The following is a 26,566-nucleotide window of genomic DNA, read 5'->3' as shown; positions in this document are numbered from 1 at the left end:
GTCCTTTTCATCACCCAAAGTTGCTCTGCCGCTTGTTCTAGGGGAAATAAATAATTTACACTATCTAGGTGTGCTTAGGACACTTTGAGTCTACTTTTTTCGCTCCAGATAAACAGAGTTAGATGGAATAGCAGGAAATGGGAATTCCTAATCTTCTGCAGAAACAATTAGGCTTTTATAATACTGACATTACTGGCTAGGGAGAATAGAAGGGGAAATATGGCCTACATAGATGGAATACTTGCAGAAATAAGCATATGGCAAGTAAACAATAAAATCTGCATATAATGTGATACTTAGTAAAACATGCAGCTTTCAGAATTATACCTGAAGATAAAAACAGCATTTCTGAAGTTGAGCGGGAAGAATATCAAGCAGAAAATCTGAAATGTAAATCACATTTTTATTCAATTTATGCCAAAAAGAGAAAGTGCTAATTATGAGTAATCAAATCAAAGCTACTAATGGGGATGAATCATAATAAAATAATAAGGAAATTATAGAGACATATCTGTTAATATTAAGCATGCAAAACCACAATACATGGAAAATACAAGAGTAAAATATACATTGTAGCATTCCTAGTAACTGCATGAATTTTTTAAAATTACAATGCAAAAAGGGCAGCGGCCCTCTACAGAGTTAACAACACAATTTGATTGTCATACTAATCACAGGTAACAGGTAAGATATATAGTAAACAAAAACCCTGTGTGCTACCATTTTCCTCAAAGGGAGGGGGTTTTCTTCAAATAAGGCACCTCTTAAAACCAAATTACATTTGATGTAGGAGATATTAGTAGCAACTCAATGGAAATATATTGGTGCCATTAACTTTTACCTATTATCAGGTTCCTCAACTGAAATCACAACATAACCTGAAAAGTCAGTGGATTCAGAAGACAAGGGGGAATGCTGTTGCTTTTTGTACATTAATTGGTTTGCAGCATGGAGGTATTGGCAGGAGACAAAAGAAAGGTAGCTGGGTAAAAACAAAGAGAGATTGGGAGAGAACACAATATGGCTTAAGAAATCTATGACAATAAAAGAGCAAGAAATCTAGACAGCCACACATATATTGAAAGTGGAAATGTGTAAATCACTCAACATTTATTACAGTGGAATAACAAGGACTCTGGTGAACGATATAAGGAATTCAAAATAGATAATCCTAAGAATGATAAGCACACGAGAAACCCTAATCTTGAAAGGAAAGTACTAAAAAAATGAAAGCAGTTCCAATAATTTAAAAATGGTAAATAAAGAATAATACCATTTGGACCAAAAACTTACAGAAGAAAATGCTAGGAAGTACTCTCCTGTTAAATAACAAGACCACATGGTCAGTGGAACTGTAGTTCTGGGTCTGAACTAGTACTTATTCTCAGGAAGGATACCAAGTAATTAGCAATCAATGAAGCAGATCTGTAGTGGAGAACACAGATTTCTGGAGGTGAAATAATTGCTATGTGCTTGAGTCAAAAAGGAGCTGCCCCACAATTACTTTGCAACACACAAACATCAGGAATACCTTACATTCAATACATTTATTCTATATACTCCATCAAGTGTGATGACCACACACAATATCTACTACACCTTGTGTACTCTGAGAAGCTTGCTGCAGTAAAATTCAAGGTAGATGTGGAATGTCACACTGAACATATAGGAAAATTTTGAACAAAATGAAGAGTTATAATCAGATTTGTCTCCTTTTGAAGTATGTAATTCCAAATTTCTGTCAACTGAATTTCATGTTCACATGGCATTGGACAAACCATTGTATCCAATTAGCTTGTATTCATAGAAACACCAGCAATTTATTACAAAAAAGTTACATCATGAAAAATTCATCCCAAAGAAATATATTCCGAGAAGACAGAATTAACATTTATTTGTATTTTGCTTTCTCCCCATACTTTAAGTATCTCATAATGACAACACAAAAGCCAATGAAATCCCTTCAACACTTTAAAACAAACCAATCAAAAACAGCAGTAGTACAAGTTGGCCCTAAAACTACACCATAAACCTATATACATCATCACAGTAATCAAAATATGAATTCATAAAACACCTGGAGAATCAGCTCAATCTTCTCGATGAATTTTGGAAGAAACTAACCTTGCACATCTGAATGAACATGTGCATTCATTCTCCTTCACAGGAAGATGATGTTATTACAGTTCTGGTGGTAACTTAACTGTCACTGATCCCTTTTATGTCATTCTGCATCTTAATGTAATAAATGTCCCATATGTAGATGTGCTGGATGCCAAGACAGATATGGAAACTAGCATGATAATAGAACAGAGTCATTGGTGTTTTAATTTTTTTTAAAAAAAAACAGCAATATATCCCTTGGAAATGTGAAACAATATACAAACACCTGAAGTTAAAATCGATATTGATTTCCCCTGACCAGTGATAAATAACAACAGAATACTAAGTAAATAACAAACGAGTGCTTCTGTTTTACAGCCTGGTAATTCTCAAAGTTTAGGACGATATGTAGTGAGAGTTTAACCTCTATTTTTCTCCTCCCTCTGATAAGAGTAACATGTAGTTTAATTTATTCCAACTCTTTTTGCTGACCTTATAACTTATTAAATAATCTTTATGAAATCACATTCCTTTGTTAGCATTCTCCTCCCCACTTTCCCACCCTACTCTGTCTTTGTTCTTCTCCAAAGTATCATTAAAAAACAATGCTTTGATCCTTTGTTGTAGCTTTCCCCAGGGCTCCCAGAAATCACAAGAGAAGCACAAAAGTAATATGATTAGCAAAGTATATTCAGGTCTTTTGTTCAACTCAATGTCTGTTTCAATGTACACTGAGGCTATGTTGATTCTATTCTGTTTTACAACAGAATTTCATTGTGTGTTGGTATTTCATGGAGAGCCATTAAAATCAGTAGTATGTATTAGTTATGACTTATTTAAATCCCATTTCTTTTAATGGATCTGCTTTAACTCCAGTTGGATGTAACCCTCCATTAAAGGAGATTACATAGCCCAATCTTTCTCTATGATTAGCATGTATCTCCTTTGGCCAAGACAGTTAACTGAGAAATCCTTGTTTTGTTTCAATACAGTTTGAAAAGTTCTACAGCTTAAGATAAATTCCAAACTGTGAAATGTTGTCAGGATTTGCATTTCACTCAGAGGATAATAAAAGTAAAGTATTGCAGTTGAAGAATGATCACACATAGGAGGAGATGGCATGGATAGTGAAAAGGGATCATACTAAATTAAAAGTCAATACATTAAAAAGACAATAAAAAGTCAGAATACATGGTACAGGATGACTGAGATTACCTCACATTTCATTTTCTAAGAATGACAATGTGAATGTACTCCTTCATTACCTGCTCCTCTCAAATGTTTCATAATAAATTTACTGCTATTTGAAAATAGAATTGCAAGATTTTTCAGATTTAAAAGCAAAAGAGCTGTTATGTCGCAAAACTGAGTGTGAATATCTGCACTTCCAAACTAATAAAAATAATATTTATTGGTTTGGAAAAGAAACAGGACATCTACGTTAGGAAAGAGAAATGGATGAAATGATGTAAATGGAGGACTGTCAGAAAGGGAAGAAAGGGCACAGCATTACTTGCCACCTATAGAGAACATTGCTTTGTAATGCAATTAGTGGTTTTGATCCTTCATCCTGTTTGGGATCATAGCAAGGAAAAAAAGTTAAAAATCCCATAGTTCTGAAATTGTCTCTTTGTAACTGCCACTTTTTCTTCATTGCAAATTGCATGTATGATGTTAAGGCTAATTTGGCTACAATAAACTAAAAAGTGTTTGTCTCTAGTATCAGATGAAGTCAACTAGAGCCTCATTAAATGGAAAGAACATTTTCCCACCACTTGCAAGGCCATGCCTAAAATCCCAAGACTCCATTCAACATATATAAAATAATACTCTTTGTAAGAGAGTGGGTAAAAGAGGGGTTTCATTTCAGGGCTGGGAGACGCAAGAAAAGACCTCACATCTCTCCTGGCAATTGTTCAGCTCTTCTTTCCCTGTGTGCAACACACACACAGAAATATATATACAAAGAATTAAGTAGAATCAACTTGAACCATAATTAATTACACGTAGGAAAGCAGCTAATGAAACTAATCAAAGTACACAGTGTGTTAATGAAAGTTAGCAGCTGGGACCAAATTATTGCATTAGGCATAGCCAGAGAGTAACTGAAAATACTTTCTATCCAGAGCTAATGGCTTATGGCATTGTTCAATATACAGCTACTGAAGAATTACTGAGGCAAAGCTCCAGCAATCCTGTCAGCAATAAGGATAGTCAACATGTTTAATTGCACTCATGCTACTTGCCTACATTAGCAACTGGTGAATTTTCTCACAATTATTTTTATATGGCATCGAATCGTTTAATTTTAAACTTAAGTACAAAGGTAATTGCATGTATGCTTGAAATGTTTTCTGCTTATAGGTTGATATTTGCTAACAATTAGCACAATATTTTACAACGGTGTTATCTTCATATGGAAATGGTTAAACATGTTTATGTATTTGTGTCTAATCATCAGATTCTTATTTTTCTGGATATCTTAAAAGCAATACACACAGTTCAAAGATAGACAGGCTATACATTTATAACAAAATAGAAGTGTTGTCTGTACAATTTAAATAACATGTCACAACTGGATTTATGTTTGCTGTCCATATTATTCATTACCTCCTAAACCAGGATACTGTAGTACAGGCAATGCAAATCCAGAACTGCCAATCACAGGCAGTGAGTACTGGAGTTTCACTCTGGGTATCTTCATATCTTTAACTTTCCTTCTGGATTGTTCAAATCTCTCATTAGCCACTGCATGAGCTAGACATTTATAAAAATATTTTTCATCCATATTTTGTCTTTGTAACATCTTTTGCCTGGGGAAGGAAGTGGAAAACAAGACAGTTTCAAAATCTTTCATTGCTTGTAACTGCATTTGACTGGCAGTCAGATCTCAAAATCTTGAATGTATTCAGCATGAAGACATTTTATACTTTCTTTATAATCTATAGGACTTGGTAACATGTATAAATTCAATTATTTTTACTTCTCCATTGAAAAAGTATATTGTATTACAAATTATCAGCTCTCATAAAGGATATACCAAAACGGCAACTTAGACATTTGAAAAGAACACATCGGGCTGCTTCTTTTTCAAAAAAATACTTTAAAAAATATGATGGTACAAATGTTACTAAAAAGGATGCAGGCTTGGCTACTTTTTATTTATTTTTATTTATTTTTGCAAAATGTCACTTTACCAGATCTTCGATTCAGTGAAGTCAATGATCATAAAATATGGGTTGGGTTGCCAGGATTTCAAAATAGCAGTAAAGGACCGTAGAAATTGCAATTTTGGTGTGTCAAGAGAGGCAATAGATGCCTGGAGAACAGAGACATCTGAAAGAGGAAGATGACTGGCACCTGGCAGAAAACATCACTAACTAGGCTTTCAGAAAGTGCAAATCGGTGGCTCTCTTGGAAGAGAAGATCAATGCACTGTAGCTTAGTGTTGAGACTCTTGAACATAGGGATCCTTAAACTTTTTAAGCAAAGGGCTGGTTCATGGTTTCTCAGACTGCTAGGGACCTGGACTATAGGTTAGAAAAAAATGAATGAATTCCTATGCACACTGTATATATGTTCAATGTATTGTCGAAGACTTTCATGGTCAGAATCACTGGGTTGTTGTGGAACATGGCCACAGTGCATGGAAAACTCAGAACAACCCTGTTTATATGTTATTTGTAGTGCAAAAAATATATGAAAGAACAATACAATATTTAAAATGAAGAAGCAGTTTAACCAACATAAACTTACCAATATTCCATGGGAAGTGTGGGTCTACTTTTAGCTGATGAGATAGTCAAGTAAATTAGGATTGTTATTGTTGTGTGTGCCCAAGTCGTTTCAGATGTAGGGTGACCCTAAGTCTAAAGTTCAGAGCCAGGGCCAGGAAATGACCTTAGAAGGCTAAATCCAGCCCACAGGCCTTAGTTGGGGATCCCTGCTTTAACACATGACAGAACACAAACACCTTGGGGACAGAATAAAGGGAGAATTGATCAAACTCCCAAGTATTTCTATGTTTTATTTTAAGCAGAGTGAAGAGATAAGTATATGCTTGAAATGTTTTCTGTTTATACGCCAACATTTGTTGACATACTGCCAGACCACGCGCAAGGGATTAGAATCCACTCCAAGTGAGAACTCGCTTTTGACATCTTCCTGAAATGGCTGTTACAATTTGTTCATAAATATCAAATTGACCATATTAATGTTAACTTGCTTGTGTATTTCCATGTAAAATTAACATATTGTCAAAAACTACATGAGACACACATTTCTATATGAAGGGCACACACTCTGAAATAAAGGGTCTGGGGGCATTTTGTGCAGGCCATATACAAGGGAAAGATTTACAGCCCTCAAATAGGAGACATCCCTGATAATAAGAGACACCTAGCCACCCTAGTTTTTAGCACATGTTGCAGTCACTGTTCTGAAGCTAAGGTAGTCTGGAATTGGTTGGTGCCTTGATGGAAAACTTCCCGAAAACCCTCTAAATTAACTGTGTTTACCTCTATAATAGAAGCATGGTGTGATGTTTACATACAAATACATAGCCTTTTGGAAGTGGATGATGATAAGGAAATGGACTAGATGAGCTGTAGTTTGTGCTGGTGGGTCCAATGCCATATAATGAGCTAATTCTTATCAAACAAAAATCAAAATGCTAAATTTCTTTAAGAAAACAATTCTGTATTTGTGCCATGATGTTATGGGTAAGATCCGGAATACCAGCAGTGGAAGACGATAATCAAAACCTGGTTTTTCTCCCTACTTTTGCTCCCTTGGCCACAGATTGCAAAAATCTTCAAAGGAGCAAATATCAGTCAAGACTGATATTTTCTTCATTAACTTACTTCACTGTTAAACTGTAATCAATTATGTAAAGATAAAACAAATACATTCACATTTGCATTTATGCTTGATTTTTATGCCTCAGTTTCATTAACCAAAGTAACAAGAAATGTGGAAAAGACTGAAAATGAATTTAATTTGTTCTCAACAAAACCCAAAAGCAGCAAAAATGGAATTCTAGGTCGCGTACATTCCTCTTATCTGTACAGGCAACCAAATGTAGACGGACTGGAGAAAGATGTCTGTCAGTTCACATTACACTTAACAAAATATCACTTATTGACTTTAGGTTAGCAAATGGAAACTTCCTGAAGTTGTAGTGTTGCCCACCTGTCACTAATATCATGAATTAAAGACAAAAAGATGGTTCAGGTATAGTTCCTAATTTGACATACAACATTTTTTTGGAGCAAAGATGAAAAAAAGCTAAAATATTGCAACTTCTGGGGGCAAAGAGCTAACAAAATGTAAAAACACAAAACACTACAGAATTCTAACAAAGTGGTAGCAAACGGAAAAGATTATATAACATACATAGGACACAATGCAGTTCACAGCAAAAGTAAAAACAAAGTTCCACTAAATTATTATAATACTTTCAAAAATATGAAATGCAATATTCCATTTAAACACTACCAAATTAGAATAATTTTAAAAACATTTGAAGAGTTTTTCAATATATGATTACAGATGCAATAATTATATATACCTAGAAGTGGAATATATAATCACTGGCAAAGGAAGAATTATGTGAATTGGCTAAAATGAACAAACTTACTATGTTAATTAAGGAGAAATCTTTGAAAATGTTAAGAAAGATTGTGGCGTAGCTGGCTGGTAGTAAGCTGAATTAAGATCACTACTGACTAGAAGGTCATGAGTTTGAAACCAGCCCAGGTCGGAGTGAGCTTCTGACCAAAATTGTGTAGCTTGTTGTCGACCTTTGCAGCCTGAAAGACAGTTGCATCTGTCAAGTAGGAAATTTAGGTACCACTTATGTGAGGAGGCTAATTTAACTGATTTACGAGGCCATAAAAATCTCCAGCAAGTATGCAAAGAATGAGGAAGTACTTCATCAGTGTCACAAATGGATGGTGAAGCGACAGCTCCCCTGGTGGCCAGAAGCTGGAATGTTAAATAACCTCTGAGTGTCTGTCTATATATGTTGTGTGTCTATGGCATTGAATGTTTGCCATGTATATGTACATTGTAATCCACGCTGAGTCCCCTGCGAGGTGAGAAGGGTGGAATATAAATACTGTAAATAAATAAATAAATAAATAAATTTTATAGTATAAAAAAGGGAAGGCTGACGAATATTTTAATACGCACTAAGTAGTGGCACAGTGGGAAGGTAACGGCACTCCATGCAGCCATGCCAGCCACATTACCTTGGAGATGTCTATGGACAACACTGGCTCTCTGGCTTAGAAATTGAGATGATCATCAACTCCCAGAGTTAGACACGACTAGACTTATTGTCAGGGGAAAACCTTTACCTTTACTTTAAGAAAGTAATTGAGCCTCCAGTGGCGCAATGGGTTAAACTGCTGAGCTGCTGAACTTACTGACTGAAAGATTAGCAGTTCGAATCCTGGGAGCGGGGTGAGCTCCCGCTGTTAGCCCTAGCTTCTGCCAACCTAGCAGTTCAAAAACATGCGAATGTGAGTAGATCAATAGTTACTGCTTCAGTGGGAAAGTAACGACCACTCCATGCAGTCATGGTGGCCACAGGACCTTGGAGGCCAGCTCTTTGGCTTAGAAATTGAAATGAGCACCACCCTCCAGAGTCAGACACAACTACACTTAATGTCAAGAAGAAACTTTAGCTTTCAGAAAGTAATTATTAAGAGTATGGATTAGATATTTCCTTTTGCAATGCCTTTATGGATTTTGCAACATGAAGTAAAGGTGTAGAAAAATGTTATTGGGAATTGAAATGGAAGAGGATACAGTGAAAAGTGTATGATAAAATGGAAATGGAATATTGGTTCTTGGTTGCTTGTCGAACAGTGGGAAAAATTATGATTGAAAAATCTGAAGTTCACCTTAAGCTAAGATTTAATTTTTTTTTATAAAAATGATATACAGGTGGTCTGTGACTCCAGATTTTTTTTTCATATATGAGAATGTTGAGAATAACTGTTGGAAATGTAAAGAAAAATCAGTCATTTTATCACATGTGGCAGACATACAAGAAAACCCAGAGATACTGGACTGAGGTCCATATGATGATGGAAGGTATAGTGAAACAAATCTAGAGTTATATTTGTTGGGAATGTTAGATGAACAATTGGAGATGAAATATGGGAGAGTTCTTCAATATATGATTACAGCTGCGAATACTGTGTATACTCAGAAGTGGAATATAGATTCACTGATAACAGAAGATTGGCTAAGTTATGTGAAATGGCCGAAATGGGAAAACTTGTGATATTAACTAAGGAGCTATCTTTGAACAATTTTAAGAATGTTTGGGATATATTAATTTATTAAGTTAATCAATTTAATGAAACATAAATGGGGAAATGCACGGATCTCAGTAGTAGGATTAGATACTAGGTATAAGCATGTTAGTTATGAGTTAGCAACAGCCAATTGTTACAAGAAAGGGAGTCACTTGTATACCAACCCCCAACCCATATACACACTTTAAATTATTAATTTGTGTTGTAATTACACACACACACACACACACACCTATATATATATATATATGAAACTGTGTTTTAATACATACTTCTCCATTTGAATTGTTTTATCTCTCTGTTTGCGCTTTTTTTCTTCATTTGTTATTCCTTTAACAAAATGCTTCTTTTCACGCACAAATTGGTCGTGTTTCCTCCCACCATCAAGTCTTATTAAACCTTTTGACAAAGAAGTATGCTGAGTGCTGAAATGTTGAATGAATGTGTTGTCTGCAGCCTTCCTCTCCTTGTTCTCTAAAAAACTGTTATACTTGAGTTTCATTTTACTAATTAATATTGCCTTTTCCTGTTTGTGTTCTTTCAAAATATGATTAGTCATTGTTTTGTCGTCTTCATATTTCTTCTGAACATTCTCTTTTTTATCTTCATATAACCGGCTAACGTATTCTTTAGCTTCACTTTTGGCCATTAGCAACCGCAAAGCTTCCCGCTCCTTTTTAACCTGGATGTCCAATTTATGACTCTGCCAATATGCTTTGTCAATGGCACACAAGGGGAGGAGTCTTACAGATCCAAATGCTTTGGCAAAAACCCTCTTGTCAATGCTTCCTGGTTCAAGCATAGGCAAGGTTTGTGGTACAGGACGTGCGAAGTATCGCATATGATAGACACCATCGAAAAATCCTTTTTCTTCATCTTGATATCGTTGCATCTCCTTCCTCAATGAATAAAAAGGCATTCTGTGCACTGGAAGTCTAAATGCAGTTGCCATCTCATCTTCCATTTCAGTTTTTGTCTCATCCAAGAGCTCTAAAAAGAAGTAGTGTAATGTCATATCATTATTTTCCAAGGTATTTTCAAGTTGCCAACATTTTGTCACACAAGTATACCTCAGTCAACAAAGTACATTTGTTCCTCATTCTTCAGAGCTTGAAGGCTACACTCCCTACCTACACTATTCGTTCCTTTTTAAAAATGGAAAAAATGTTGAACAAAATTATCTGGCACTCATTTTGATGGCTTCTCACTAGAATTGTTGAAATCACTTCAGACATTTTATTTTATTATTTCTAAAAGAGATTATGAATGGGATACTTTCAAGAGAATCTTCTTTCTCCTTGGATATCTATGTTTTGACATGAGCAATCAAGGGGTGGGGGGAACAATCTACAAGTTAATACAAGTAAAATATCAATATAAGGTAGATTTGTATGCTGATTAACCTTTTAAATCTCTGGTCTAATATTTCTATTCCAGAGGCAATAGAATAGGTTTGGGGTCCTTTCAATTCATATATACCAGTGGTTTCCAACATTTGGTCCTCTGAGTTTTGTGGACTTCAGCTTCCTGAATTCCTAAATCCTGGCCAGGCTGGCTGGGACTTCTGGGAGCTAATGTCCCTACTTATCGATATTATTAATTGGTCTAAATCAGAAGCTATGACTCGGGGTAAAAGAATCACTTAGCCGATTTTCTAATCATTAGCTTTATTGGAGTCCAGAACAATAATAGATTAAATAATATTGGTCCTTCAGGATATTACTCATATTAATAAACTGAATTTCTTAGCATTGTTGGCTGGTGGGCAAACTTGGCCCTCTAGGTGTTTTGAACTTCAACTCCCACAATTCATAACAGCTGGTAAGCTGGCTAGGATTTCTGGGAGTTGAAATCCAAAACACCTAGAGGGCCAAAGTTTGCCCATGCCTGGTGTAACTCAAGTATATGGGAGACCATTCTAGTGTATCATCATTGTTTTACCACTGCTATTGTCCATTCTTTAAATTTTCTCAAACAGCCACAAAAGTTGGAAGATAAGATTATTGAAGAAGAAGAAGAAGAAGAAGAAGAAGAAGAAGAGGAAGAAGAAAAAGAAGAAGAAGAAGAAGAAGAAGAAGAAGTTGTTGAAGTTGTTTATTTTTCTACCCCGCCTCTATCTCCCCGGGCGGCTTACATGGGGCCCAAGCCCAAGGCAGAATACAATTAAAAACAAATCAATAACAATTAAGACAGCATAAAAAAGCATAAAACAGCATAACAATAATAGCTAGCAACATCAATAACAGCAGACTAATTTTGGAAGGGGGGGGGGGGGGGAGAAAGCCACTGCATGAGCTGGTTAAAGGATAAGGTGGTTTAGTACGGTGGATAACAATGTATAATGGCATAGGAAATATCATGGAAACAGAGCAAATTAACTGGATCAGAAACAATTCAGTTAATATAATATAGGACATCAGATTAAATGACGATTCAGGTCATGATACAGGTCGATGTCATAGGAGTCGTCAATTGAAAGCATGACAAAACATCCACGTCTTTAATTCCTTATGGAATGTGGCTAGGGAGGGTGACAGCCTAATCTCCCTGGGGAGGGAGTTCCAGAGACGGGGGCCCACCACCGAGAATGCCCTCTCTCTCGTCCCCACCAACCGTGCCTGAGATGGGGCAGGAGCGAGAGAAGGAAATCCCCGGAAGATGTTAAGGAACGCGTGGGCTCGTATGGAAGGAGGCGGTCACACAGATAGGCAGGTCCTGAACCGTTAAGAGCTTTATAAGTGATAACCTGCATCTTGTATTGGTACCGGAAACTTATCGGCAGCCAGTGGACCTGTTTAAACAGGAGGGTTGACCGCTCCCTGTAACTTGCTCCAGTTAACAATCTCACCGCCGACCTTTGCACCAGATGTAGTTTCTGAACCATCTTCAAGGGCAGCCCTATGTATAATGCATTAAAGTAGTCTAATCTTGAGGTAACTAAGGCATAGACCACCACGGTCAAGTCAGACTTCTCGAGGTATGGTCGCAGCTGGCGCACAAGTTTTAACTGTGCAAAGGCCCAGCCACTGCTGACACCTGAGCATCAAGCATCAGCGCTGAATCCAAGAGGACCCCCAGACTGCGGACCTGTGTCTTCAGGGGAAGTGTAACCCCGTCAAACACAGGTTGCCACCCTATACCCGTTTGGCTGAGCGACTGACCTGGAGGACCTCTGTCTTGTCAGGATTCAATTTCAACCTGTTAGCCCTCATCCAACCCATCACAGCGGCCAGGCACTGGTCCAGGGCCTGAGGGGCTTCCTTGGATGTTGGTGGAAAGGAGTAGTGTTGTATGTCATCTGCATAGAGATGACAACGAACTCCAAAACTCCGGATGACCTCCCCCAGCACTTTCATGTAGATATTAAAAAGCATGGGGGAAAGAATAGAACCTTGCAGGACCCCACAGGTCAAAGGCCAGGGGTCTGAGCTGGTATCCCCTAGCTTCACCAACTGGGTGCGGCCCTCCAGAAAGGACCAGAGCCACTGCAATGCAGTACCCCCAAGACCCATTCCGGAGAGCCGTCCCAGAAAGATACCATGATCGATGGTATTGAAAGCCGCTGAGATGTTCAGAAGAACCAACAAGGTCACACTCCCCCCGTGTTTGGTCGGGAACACTCCGAGATTTCCGCCAGATGCACTCTAGTCTCCATCTCAAGAGCTTCATCAATGCCAGATCCTCAGAGAACCAAGGAGTTGGATTGACTCTGTACAGCGAGAGGGGATGTTCAGGGTCGATCATGTCTAACGCCCTGGCTATCTCGGTGTTATAGAGATCCATCAGGGATTTGAAAGGATCACCAGCTATCATGACAGACAGATCCCCAAGAGAAATCAGGAATCCTTCCAGATCCATAAGTCTCCTGGAGCGGACCATCTTAATAGGTCCTCCACCCCTGCGGAGGTTAGAGATAACTGATAGTCTAAAACTGACCAGATAATGGTGGGTCCATGATAATGGAAGAATTTTTTGCTCTTCCACACCAACGTTATCTCCGTTTGTCACAAATACTAGAGCTAAAGTATGCCCCGCCTGATGAGTAGGCCCTGATATCATTTGGGACAGGCCCATGGTTGTCATGAAGTCCTGAGCTGCACCAGACAAGGTGGCCTCAGCATGAATAACTTGAATAACGTTTGTAACTTTCCTCCTTACTGGGCAGAAAGTTAACAGCGTTTCTCCACAATACTGAATACATATCAGAGAACATTACTTTTGTGTTGTACAGCAAATAGTGGTAATAGGGTGAGGTAGTTTGAGTATTCTCCCTGCTTCTAAACCTCCCAGGCCCCTTTTACACTGCCACATAAAAAACAGATTATCTGCTTTGAACTGGATTATATGGCAGTGTAGAGACTCATATAATCCAGTTCAAAGCAGATAATGTGGATTATCTGCTTTGATAATCTGAATTATAGGGCAGAATAGAAGGGGCCCCAATTGCTTCCAATACTGCTACACTGCTAACCTGGAAACAGGGAGAGAATGAATAAAGTGTTTCTTTCTATTATTTTTTATAAACATAGCTAGTTGGCAGCAGTGTTTCTCCTTTCTCTCTAGTTAAATCACCCTTCTCTTTTTCACTACCCTTGCCAATCAGTAGTTGGGAGCATATGATAAGTGTTATGCCAACTTCATGGTGGGTGTTATGTCTTTAAATGGCAACACTGGCAACGGTAACATCTTTTGGAAAACCGACATTTGGGCTTATCTCCTTGTTCATTCCCTGGGGAACCTGCACATCCATTTCAGAACAAAGATGTGTCAGGGGGGAAAAACAGAGATATAAAGTGTAGCACCCAGGGTCTTTTTAAAAAAAGCATGCACACATTAGTTATTATCATTATTCTTTCGCCATGCCCTCTGGACTGTGAAATCCCAGCTTAGGGCCCTGTGGTCTGTCTTTAGTAGTGCCACAGAAGTAGATCCTATGTTCCATAGCCAGTTGTGATTTCTCGGGTTCCATTTAGATCCCACTTAACCATGACATCTAGGAACCTAAACATTAATGATGCCTTTTGAAACATTTCCAGCATTTGCAATGGGATTTCTGAAAGCTATTTTACACCAGCCTCACCTGTGCCATTTATTTCTCCTGCACAATTTTAAAAGTCCAAGTGGCCAGAAAGAAAAACAACTATAAAGAATAACAGTAATAGATAGGGTCAATATACAGCAACTTGATTCTAGCATTCTTCTTCTTCATCAGACAACATTTTATCTAGATAATAATTATGAATCAACCATATGCAAGCTATAGTACACAGAAATAACATAGGATCAGACCAATTAGAACACATTGGGCAAATGGGAAGAAGAATGGTTTTGTTATAAAATGGTAGCAGTACAAATGGGTTAAGACTACCCAACAATGGATCGTGCTGAATACACTGCTGCAAAGCTGCTACTTTGGAAATTGTCTCATCTAGTGGCAAGCCAAATTTGATATTACATTGATTCCCTACAGCCAAACCAAGCCAGGAACTGAATACACTAAAGTAAGGGCACTGGATTTCATTTCTCTTTTCCGAAATGTAATTTAACATCTATTTTCATACTGTTATTTTTATATGTTGTAAGATCTTTCAAATACAAGAAGTGAGTTTATTCTGAGAGATCTACGAAGAGAATGAAAACAGGGAAAGGAAGACACGGATAATACAGTACTTTTATGTTAGATTTGTGGTACATGTAATATATCTATATTTATGTCTAAGTACATCAAAATAGTTTATCATGCTGCAAAATTTTCCTATGTAGAATGAAATGGGAATGATTTCATGAAAATGTGCATGTATAGTGACTGCTCCATACTTGTGGGTCTCAGAATATTTACAGTGCTTTTTTCCCATGTCAGGAGCAACTTGAGAAACTGCAAGTCATTTCTAGTGTGAGAGAATTGGCCGTCTGCAAGGACACTGCCCAGGGGACACCCAGATGTTTTGATGTTTTACCATCCTTTTGGGAGGCTTCTCTCATGTCCCCGCATGGGGAGCTGGAGCTGACAGAGGGAGCTCATCTGTGCTCTACCTGGATTAGAGCCTCCGACCTGTCAGTCTTCAGTCCTGCTGGCACAAGGGTTTAACTCACTGCGCCACCGGGGGATCCTTTTTACAATGCTAGTACAAGTGAACAATGAAAATAAATTAGTCACTTCAGAATAATTCTTGTTTCAGTTTGAAAATATATATCCAAAACCACTTGGGGAATTGTGGCACTATAATAGTTTTGTTTCTGCTTTTTATTAATACCAAACATTATTGATTGTATTTGTACACCCAATTCTTGTCAGTTTTCCCCAAAGGATTGCTCTATATCTCACAACAGCAGATGCAATCACAATGTGGAAACACAGAAGATGCCTTTTTGGCCTCATCTGCTCTGCATTATATTAAACTGCATTATATGGCATTATTAAACTGCATTATATGGTCAGTGAAGACTCATATAATGCATTTCAATGCAGTTAAAACAGCATTATATAAATCTAACTTATCATATGATGTAGATTGAAACTGCATTATATGGCAGTATAGATGATGCCTCTGTTGTGGGGCTTCAGCTACAGATTGTTTCTCCATCAAGTAATAAGCGGTACTGATGTTGGCCTCATTATGCCGCCAAATTAAAACCTGGCTCTTCACCAAAGCTTTTGTGTTCCCTAATGAACTCCATTTGTGGTGGATTTCTGTGGTATTACCTGAATTGTTTAAAACTATATTAAATTGTTATTTGATGTTTTGTATACATTTGTTTTATTAGCTGTACTCCAACTTGAGTTTTTTATATATAATGAGAGATGTAAATATTTTAATACAGCTAAGCAAATATTGTAAATATATCTAAATAAGGTGCCTGTATGTTGCTTTTTTCTCAAAACCCATTTTTCACAAGAAAAGCCTCCTCCTGAATAACTGTTGTTTTACATAAGAATATGCCATATTGAGATGAGTCACATGTCAGCAAACAATTTTAATTAATTATAGCATGCTCTCATACAACAAAAGATCAGGCTGTAATTGATTAAATTTGGAAATCTGCTTTCTAAGAAATTTTAGGTTCTTTCTCCTCCAGCTCCCAACCATATAGTTTATGGTAGTGATTCTATGATTAATTCTTCTGCCAGTGGTGAATATTCATTGCAAAGTACAGGATACAAAATCGGATATAATTTCATTAGTTATGAATGCATTTTTGCAGTCTTTGAATTGTTTGTAGCCTCTATACCACAGACATACGGAAAGCAATGTCTTTACTTATTTCCAGGTTTATAACAGCTGACACGGTCAATCTGAACTGCCAATAGCAATGTTGAAAAAAAAAGAAAAGCAGTCACCACTTTCTATTTACAGCTTGGGAAGCTGACATGCCATTGCAAAGGCCAGTATAAAGGGATGCAGTCCAGCAACACAGAACATTCAGAGGTAATATTTCTCCAAAAAGATTCAGAAGGATGAAATGATTCCCTAATTATGCATATCTTCTCTTGACATCCATTCTTGTATTAACTACCTGAGAGACTGCTCTGACCTACATAGCACACAAAGAAAAGGCTTTACTTATCGCAGTCGCATAATTATTTCTCATCACTGGTTCCTTGTCACTTTTTGGAGTGAACAAAGTCTTGTATGGATCCAGCCTTCCATGATCAAGATTCACACAGAGAGAACTTATATCTGCATCACCCAGCTATACAATTTCTCTTTTACTTAAATTAATCTGGTATTGGCCTTCTTTGCACCCTTCTTCCATTTTCATCCACATACTAGTGTCTTGTTCTCTGCTCCTGGAAAAAAATCCATATTTTTGCCCAGCTATTCTCTCTGTACTGCCTCAAATTTCTCCTGAAAACACATATTTAGAAATCCATATATGCTACAACCTCTTGCATCAGCATGATATGGATGGGAAGCTCTATATTCTTTGCTACAAACGGTTTTGTTAGAATAACTCTAAGCAGCAAGGGCTAACCACCACAACTGTTCTGGAATATTCCTCCTGAGAAGAGGGCATGAGAAGTTACACTTAAACAAGCCATTATCTGGATCTTGCCAGTAGAAATGCAGTGTTGCAGATAATGAAAACACTATCAAAGATAAGCTCGGATCATCAAAGTTATCAAATGAAAGTAGAAAGAATTCTTAGGAGGATAGGAAAGGTAAGCCATAAATCAAGTTGTAAGAAAATAAAAGAGCAAGGAACATCACAGACAACTAAGCATTGTATCAATGACTTGGTCAGGAAATATTTGCTGTAGTTTTTCACAACTGTATAGGATAAATATTTTTCTCAGTTGTCACAGTGCAGTGTTCACCAGGGACACATACACTATGCTTTTCAAAGCTGACACCAAAAATAATTAGAATCTGTATAGATGCAACTGAGAATGTAATGATCATATTTCCCCCACAATTCCTTTAACCTTTGCAGAAAGACATTGCTAAGCAGTCTAGTTTAGTACATTTTATGCAAAGAACTTCCTCATCATTAACACAATATAAAAGATTAATCATGAAATTCACACTCCACATCAGGAGAATTTTTATGTTCTACAATGTTAATATAATTAAATAAAAATAGCTTTAAAGAAGTTCTATGTAACACTAACAAATATTTCTTGTCAAATTTGGTTAACCCATTAACTTGAGAATGGCCATATGATGGCTGCAGCCTTGAACAAGACAGACAGGACTAGATCTCAAAAGGTAGTTGCTGCCGGTGACGATGGCAATTCTATTACTTGGCTTTTACTACTCTTTTCTGGTTGCTTCTGGTTTGAGAGAATCAGCCGTCTACAAAAACATTTCCCAGAGGGCACTCAGATGTGTTGCAATCCTTCAGGGAGGCTTCTCTCCTGTCCCCCTGGGGATCACAACCAGAAACAGTGAAGACATCTACCCTTGCACTTTGCTACTCTGTTGCTGAGTATGCATGCCCAGTGTGGAACACATCTCAACATGCTAAAACAGTGGAGGTGGCTCTTAATGAGACATGCCGCATTATTACAAGATATCTATGCCCTACACCACTGGAGAAATTATATACTGTTTAGCCGGTATTGCACCACCTGACATCTGCCAGAACCTCAAGTCATGGCTGATACTGAATGAGAAACTCCCCCCTGGGCACACAAAAGACTGGGCAACTTGGAAGGTGCTGAACAGACTGCATTCTGGCACCATGAGATGCACAGCCAACCTTAAGAAATGGGGCCACACAGTGGAGTCCATGGTATGCGAGTGTGGAGGAGAGCAAACCATAGACCACTTACTACAACACAACCTGAGCCCTGCCACATGCACAATGGAAGAGGCACTCCAAGTAGCCAGCTTCTGGTCAAAGGACATTTAATATAATGGCAGGTTTTTAAACTTTGTGTTTTTAAAATACATTTTCAACTGTATCCTTGGTTTGCTTCTGATACGATAAATAAATAAATAGGCACTAGTCTTTTCCTCAGTCCTCGTATACTCTAAATGGGATAGGATATGCCAAGCTTTCCTCAAAATCATCTTAAACACCACCTGAAGTAAACATCTCCAGACATAATGATCCTCACATAAAGATTTGTAATATTTTTCCCTGATGAAGAAGAAAATGAGCTTTAAAAACTAGTTCAATATGTTTTGCACTTTTTGGTTGACTAATGGAGATGTCAAGAAGTTTATTTTGGATCTTTTAAATATGTTGCTGTATATTTATTTATTTATTTATTATTTGCACTGGTTAACCGCCACTCTCAGCCCGAAGGCGACTCGTGGCGGTGTACAGAACATAGAACATAAAGACAACGGTTACAGTAAATTCAGGGCCATAACACACATCTTACTAACACACAGCTAATTAAACTAAAAATCCGCTTCGTCTTGTTTGGGTCATAATCAATCTCGTAGTCATAGTCCATTCCGGTGGTCATTCCAAAACGTAGCACTTAATTGAAGGCCTTTTCGAAGAGCCAGGTTTTCAGGCCCTTGCGGAAGGCCAAGAGGGAAGGCGCCTGTCTAATTTCAGCAGGGAGGGAGTTCCACAGCCGGGGGGCCACCACCGAGAAGGCCCGCTCTCTAGTCCCCGCCAAGCGTGCCTGTGAGGCAGGCGGGACCGAGAGAAGGGCCTCCCCGGATGATCTCAAGGTCCTCGTGGGCTCGTAGGCCGAGATGCGGTACTCAAGGTATTTTGGGCCGGAACCGTTTAGGGCTTTGTAGGTTAGCACCAGCACCTTGAATTGGGCCCGGTAGCTAATCGGCAGCCAGTGGAGCTGGGACAGCAAGGGCGTTGTGTGCTCCCTGCGTCCCGCTCCGGTTAACAACATGGCTGCCGCACGCTGGACTAGCTGGAGCTTCCGGGCCGTCTTCAAGGGCAGCCCCACGTAGAGAGCGTTGCAGTAGTTGAGGCGGGATGTGACCAAAGCGTGTACCACCGTGGCCAAGTCAGACTTCCCAAGATACGGGCACAGCTGGCGCACGAGCCGAAGCTGTGCAAATGCTCCCCTGGTCACCGCTGAAACCTGGGGATCCAGGCTCAGCGATGAGTCCAGGGTCACACCCAAGCTGCGAACCTGCGCCTTCAAGGGGAGTGCGACCCCGTCCAGCACAGGCTGTAACCCTATACCCTGTTCGGCCTTGCGACTGACCAGGAGTACCTCTGTCTTGTCTGGATTTAATTTCAGTTTGTTCGCCCTCATCCAGACCGTCACAGCGGCCAGGCACCGGTTCAGGACTTCGACAGCCTCCTTAGTAGCAGGTGGGAAGGAGTGACAGAGTTGGACGTCATCTGCGTACAGGTGACACCGCACCCCGAAACTCCGGATGATCTCACCCAGCGGCTTCATGTAGATGTTAAACAGCATGGGGGACAGTATAGAGCCCTGAGGAACACCACAGGTCAAAGGCTGTGGCGTTGAACAGGAGTCCCCCAATAACACCTTCTGGGTACGACCCTCCAGAAATGACTGGAGCCACTGCAAAGCGGTGCCCCCAAGGCCCATCTCTGCAAGGCGTCCCAGAAGAATACCGTGGTCGACGGTATCGAAGGCCGCTGAGAGGTCCAGAAGCACCAACAGGGACACACTCCCCCTGTCTAGCTCCCGGCGGAGATCATCCACTAAGGCGACCAAGACCGTCTCGGTACCATGTCCCGGTCTGAAGCCAGACTGTGCCGGATCCAGATAATCCGTGTCTCTCAAGAATACCTGGAGTTGTGAGGCCACCACGCTTTCCATGACTTTGCCCAAGAAGGGAAGATTGGAAACAGGCCAAAAGTTGTCAAATTTAGTGGGGTCTAGTGATGGTTTCTTCAACAGCGGCTTTATAATAGCCTGTTTTAGGCTCGCTGGAATCGTGCCTTCCCGAAGGGAGGCATTAACCACCACCGTTACCCACTCAGCCAATCCCCCTCTGGCCTCTTTCAGAAGCCAGGATGGGCAGGGGTCTAGGATGGACGTGGTAGGCCTCATTCCTCCAAGTATCTTGTCCACATCCTCGGGTTTCACAAACTGAAAAGAATCCATCAAAATAGGACAAGCAGGTGCTTGTGTCACATCCACAGAGACTGCATTTAATGTGGCGTCCAGTCCAGAATGGATCAAAGCGACTTTGTCTGCAAAGAACCGAGCAAGTGCTTCACAGCGCGTGTCCGAGTTGTCAGGGCTCCCACCTGAAGTAGGGGGAGTTAAAAGACCTCTGACAATCCGAAACAACTCCGCCGGACGGTTTTTTGCAGACGCAATAGTAGCCGCAAAGAAAGTTTTCTTTGCGGCTTTTATTGCCGCGGCATATGCCCTTAAAAAGGACACAAACCGTGCTCGATTTGGCTCGCTTGGGTCCGAGCGCCACACGCTCTCTAGTTCCCTCTTCCTTCGCTTCATCGCTGCCAGCTCCCCAGTGAACCAAGGAGCTGGTTTAGCTCGGTTACTTGAGAGGGGACGTTTCGGAGCGATCCTGTCAATTGCCCTGGTCATCTCCCCATTCCAGAGAGCGACCAAGGCCTCGACATGGTCACCTACCGAGGTGGCGGGAAAATCCCCAAGAGCCGTCAGGAATCCGTTCGGATCCATAAGCCTCCTGGGGCGGACCATCTTAATGGGTCCTCCACCTTTGCGGAGGTTAGGGGGCGCAGTGAGCCTAAATCTGATCAGGAAGTGGTCGGTCCATGGCAACGGAGAGATGGACAACTCCTCCACACCGCCACCTTGCTCCCATCCCTGGCAGAAAACCAAGTCCAATGTATGTCCAGCACAGTGGGTGGGGCCAGTTATTTGTTGGGACAGCCCCATGGTTGCCATGGCAGACATGAAATCCTGAGCCGCTCCTGTGAGGGTCGCCTCGGCATGGATGTTGAAGTCCCCCAGCACAAGGAGCCGTTGGGACTCCACCACCAGGCTCGAGACCACCCCCGCTAGCTCAGGCAGGGAGACTGTAGTGCAGCGAGGTGGACGGTACACTACAAGAATCCCTATTCTGTCCCGGTCACCCACCCTCAGGTGGACGCATTCGAAATTTGTGGTCTGCGGGATGGGACTCCTGGTCAGATGGATGGAATCTCTATAGACCACTGCGACCCCGCCTCCCCGTCCTCCGGCTCTTGGTTGGTGTTGCACGGAGAAGCCTGGAGGACAAAGCTGGGAGAGGTTTACGCCCCCAGCTTCATCCAGCCAGGTCTCCTTGATGCACGCCAGATCTGCCCGCTCCTCCAGGATTAAATCCTGGATCCAGGTCGTTTTACCGTTGACAGATCTGGCGTTCAACAACACCACCTTCAAACCTTCAAACCAGAGGGCCCGCTCACCTGGTTACACCAATTTACCTTAGGAGACCGGTTGGGGGTTGTTAATATAGATAAGCGGTCCGAATTAGGCCGAATTCGAGGTCTCCTTTTCCCGCATCTCCTCCTTCCCACCACGACCTCTATGGGGGCCCCTCGGCTCATGGAACACCTCCCCCCCTCCATGCCGCAGACTAACGCCAAGATCTTGCTTTCTGCTTTATTCGTTGCTTGACTTTCCGGTCTTTGCCAATCTCCTTTCTTCCCCACTACCCCCCTCCCCACCTCATTTTTATTTATAGGGTCCAACCCACCTCCCCCCCTGTCCCTCACACTATACAATAGTAACAAGGATAGCACACAGAGGGGGATGGGGGACCACATGGATAACAACAATACAAGGCAGTGTTGGATGTTCTGGCCACACCACTAGAATAGTTCATAAAGTGCACAAAAAGAGCTAGATCTAAGGTGCAATCGCTACAGTAGCTAAAGTGCAATAGCTAAAGTGCAGTAGCTAAAGTGCGGCACGGAGGGATAGGAAGGGGCGAAAGTGCTAATGCGGTTGGCGGCACAGGCAGGTGCCTTAAAGTGCTCTCTACATAAAGTGCTATATCTCGTGTTAATATCACATATTCAGCCGATATAGGCCCAGGAATGTGCAAGCTGATGGTATATAATCCCCTCCTATGGGGCTGAGATGATGGTCAATTAACTCAATGCTATTATGACCCAGATGGAGTCTCAAGACGGTTGGAATGAAGCGGATGGGGGCTTCCGGAGATGGTAACTCGGTAAGGGCAGCACAGTTGGTCTAAACAACGGTCTACACAAAAGGTTACACAAGAACTGCACAGAGGAGGCCAACACAATATCAGGTCTACACAAAAAGGTCAGCACAAGATGTCTGTTCTGGGGTCCGCACCGAGACAGCCAGACCCTCCGCAGTCCGCAGCCCAGCTACAAGCTGGTGATGATAGCGGCCGCGGCAATGGTCTGGCCGGATGGGAGGCGCGGTCCTGCTGGCGATGTCTGCGGCCTAGTGGGGCGGTGGTGGTGGTCCCCCGGCGGTGACAGCGGTAGCGACCCGGCCGTAGCTCGGCGATGACTCACCAGCAGAGGAGCTCCGCAGCTCCGCAGCGGCCCAGCGGAGGCAGCAGCCGCGGCCTGATGGAAGAATGGCGGCGGTAACCCCGGCGGCGGCTCAAGCGGCAAGCCTGCAAGTCTCCAGGAACTCGGCGCTGGATCTTCCTCCCAAGGGGAGAGGCAGTCGTAGCGTGTCTCTCTCCTCAGCTCTCTCCACAGCTCTCTCCTCAACTGCCGCAGCAGCAGCGGCGGCAGCAAGCGGGTCCGAGCTCCCCAGTTCTCTCCTCAGCTGCAGCAACAGCAGCAGCGGCAGTAGGCGGGCCCGAGCGGCACTACAATCCGCCAACGGGACCAACCGCGTCCTCACCGGGAGCCGGGGAGCCCGTCCTGGCAGCGCGGCGGATGATGGTGGATGATGGCGGCGGCCGCAGCAGCGAGGCCCGGTGGAACGATGGTTGCAACAGCAGCGGCTTAACAGAGGCCCTCGTAGGAGGCGGCAGAAGTCTCGTCCGGCAGCCCAATGGCGGCCGCGGCCTGGTGACTCGGCCGCAGCCTGGCCCCCGCAAAGGGGCGTCAGCAGCTTCGTCCGGCCCGCGATGGCGGCTCCAGCGGCCTGGCGGTAGCCACGGGCGGCAGCGTCCCAACGGGGGCAAAAGTCCCTGGGGGTGGAAGGCCTCCGCGGCGATGATTTGGCCTCCCCGGCCTCCACGCGGCGTCTGCCCTCAGCGCCTGGCCTCCCTGGGGTGGCAATGGCGGCCTGGCAGAGGGAGCAGCGGTGGCTTGGCCTCCTCGGCCCCACTCGGCGGCGGCGGCAACGGCGGCGGCGGCTTGGCCTCCTCGGCCCCACTCGGCCCCTCCTCGGCAGAAGGAGCGGCGATGGCTTGGCCTCCTCGGCCCCACTCGGCGGCGGCGGCGGCGGCCCGGCGACGGCGGACCAGTCTGGTGGCGGCCCCAGTAAAGGGCGACGGCAGCGGAGGCCCCAGCAGTCGCGGTGGTGGTCCGGCCAGCCAGCCCAGCCTGCCGAGCTTGGTGGCCAAGCGGCGGAGCCCAGCCAGCAGCCAGTCGGAGGTAAGGTAGAGCGGCCACGATGGGATGGCGGCGGGCGTTTTTCTTCTCCTTCTCCACCTTTCCTCCGCCTCCTCTAGGCCTTCCTGGTTCTTTCCCGGCTCTTCACCCCTCTATCGAGAGCCTGAGGATAGGGGGTCCTCTCTCTCCTTAATTTGGGGTGGTAGGCGAGGAGGAGGCTGTATAGCCAGCAAAATGTAATATGTGTAGTAGAAATATCAAACACAACTGCCTTGAATATACATTTTTTCCTGTGTTATTCTGTTTACTACAGGAAAATATTTTTCATAAATGCTTTCCTTCACTGAAGGCAAGATAGTCCCACTAGCCTAAAGTGCTGTGGAGTGCCAGATCAGGAGAAAAATGCCATTGCAAAGGCCTAATCCTATTACTGGTATAGCAACACAAAAAATCCAGATAAACCCTACTAAAAATTTTCAAGCAATCTTCTGGATTTTAAAAAATCCATGCTCACTGTTGACTGACACCTTTTAGCCTAAGAATGGTAGGCAAATACTATTCGATCTACAACCTGTAACAATACGAAATATATTAAATATTATTAGATTATCACCTCCAGCTAATGTGACTAGTTTATGTCCTTCAGCCCTCTACATATTTCTTACATGGTTGTTAATGTTCAATAACCTTGCTTTAATCAAACATGGGATAAATTTCCAAATCCTATTTAAGAAGCCTTGAATTGTGCAGTTTATAATGAAGCTTCTGCCTTAAACTATTCATTTGAATTTCTTTCTCACGAAGAGGAGGATACTAAAATTATCTTGGATGCCCTGAATTCTATAGAGGGAGATGCTATAACATTTCCCTGCCAACTTGTTTCTATGATGCTTTCTACCAAATTGCACATTGAGGGCAATGTATATTCCCTATCATTATCCTGGGTTGTTTTTTTTTTTTTCACAACAGAAATTCCTCAGATATTTGCTTCAGCAATCTGATTTTCAAGTTATGTCAGTGTTTTCTTTCCAAAGTGAATTCCAATGCTATGTTTCCAAAGGCACACTAAATGTCAGATATGAAAGAGAGGAAAATGGAAGTGCTACCATAAGAATATTTTATACCACTTGAAGGAGCACCTGATAAATGTATTGTTTAGTTTGACCTACATTATTTCACAAATGTCTTCTTATATACCCATCTCTGGTGAACTAAATCACTGCATGCTCCTTAAATAAATATTAAACATGCACCGTATTATGTCTATATATATATATATATAGAGAGAGAGAGAGAGAGAGAGAGAGAGAGGGAGAGATGATCACTGGTAGTTGAGTATGACTATCTTCCAAGGCTAGGGTCTTGAAGGTGAGTCTGTAAGTGACTGTGGAGACCTATTCTGGATCCACAGTCTTTCACATTGACAATATAGATTTCTAGATGGAGGGAAGTCTCAACAATGATTTTCTTGGCGCACCTTCCTACTTCACATTTCTCTCTTTTGTCCTCTATTTGTGACTCTTCAAAATACGTGGCACAATTGGTAACAGCTGACCTCTAGTTAGGTATTCCAAATTGATTATGCTTTATGTGTCTTTGTGGCAATATGATACAAGCAACAGAAAATAGCTAGGGAGAATTAAATTACTGGAAGACATTTGATTCTGCACCTGAAGTAACTTTCTTTCACTCTGGAAGTGGTTGAAGGAGCTGACAAAGATATACAAAGTATACTCCACATGAGGAACATTACATTATATCTAGTGACTGCACTACAGATGAAGACGACACTAATGAAAACTGATGACTGGTAGTTTCAGTCTCATGAATCAAACCCAATTTTGCTAACTATGTAAAAAGTCCATGTTCTTTGACAAATGAAATACACCCATGTGTTATAATCTCCTACCTCCAGACTGTAGAGAGTGGTAATTTTAAAAACTGATTCTCTCAGGTTTTGTAAATGAAATGAAACCTCTTACTTCATCATCACAAAGTATAGACCACTAGACAAGTTTTGTTTCCTTAAAAAAAAAAAAAACATAAATGCAAGCTCTGGAAATTATCACCTCCAGCTAATGTGACTACTATGTCCTTCAGCCCTCTACATATTTCCATTATGGTATAAATACCATTAGGCATTTATAAGAGATTCATGGATTGCTGAGCTTCTATTCCTATCATTTTCTATTCCTATCCATATCACTCATGGGAACTGAAATCTAACATCATATGGAAGATGACATATTCACCAACCTTAA

At 41.5% G+C, this 26,566-nt stretch overlaps 1 protein-coding gene across 2 annotated transcripts in view; it reads right to left on the bottom strand.

Annotated features, from left to right (window-relative positions):
• Positions 1–384: 384 nt before the first annotated feature.
• Positions 385–26,566, bottom strand: part of LRRIQ3 (leucine rich repeats and IQ motif containing 3) — a 57,647-nt gene continuing 31,465 nt past the window's right edge. For both annotated transcript variants that reach the window (XM_067467821.1, XM_067467822.1), the window contains exons 8-9: positions 9,704–10,421; positions 385–4,916 (exon numbers count right to left, since the gene is read on the bottom strand). In XM_067467821.1, the coding sequence (XP_067323922.1) occupies positions 4,703–4,916; positions 9,704–10,421 (932 nt within the window). In that variant the 3' untranslated portion in view covers positions 385–4,702. The remainder of the gene's footprint in view (positions 4,917–9,703; positions 10,422–26,566) is intronic.

This window comes from Anolis sagrei, chromosome 4, assembly GCF_037176765.1.
Source record: "Anolis sagrei isolate rAnoSag1 chromosome 4, rAnoSag1.mat, whole genome shotgun sequence".
Classification (NCBI taxonomy): domain Eukaryota; kingdom Metazoa; phylum Chordata; class Lepidosauria; order Squamata; family Dactyloidae; genus Anolis; species Anolis sagrei.
This window is presented reverse-complemented; position numbering and strand designations above follow the sequence as displayed.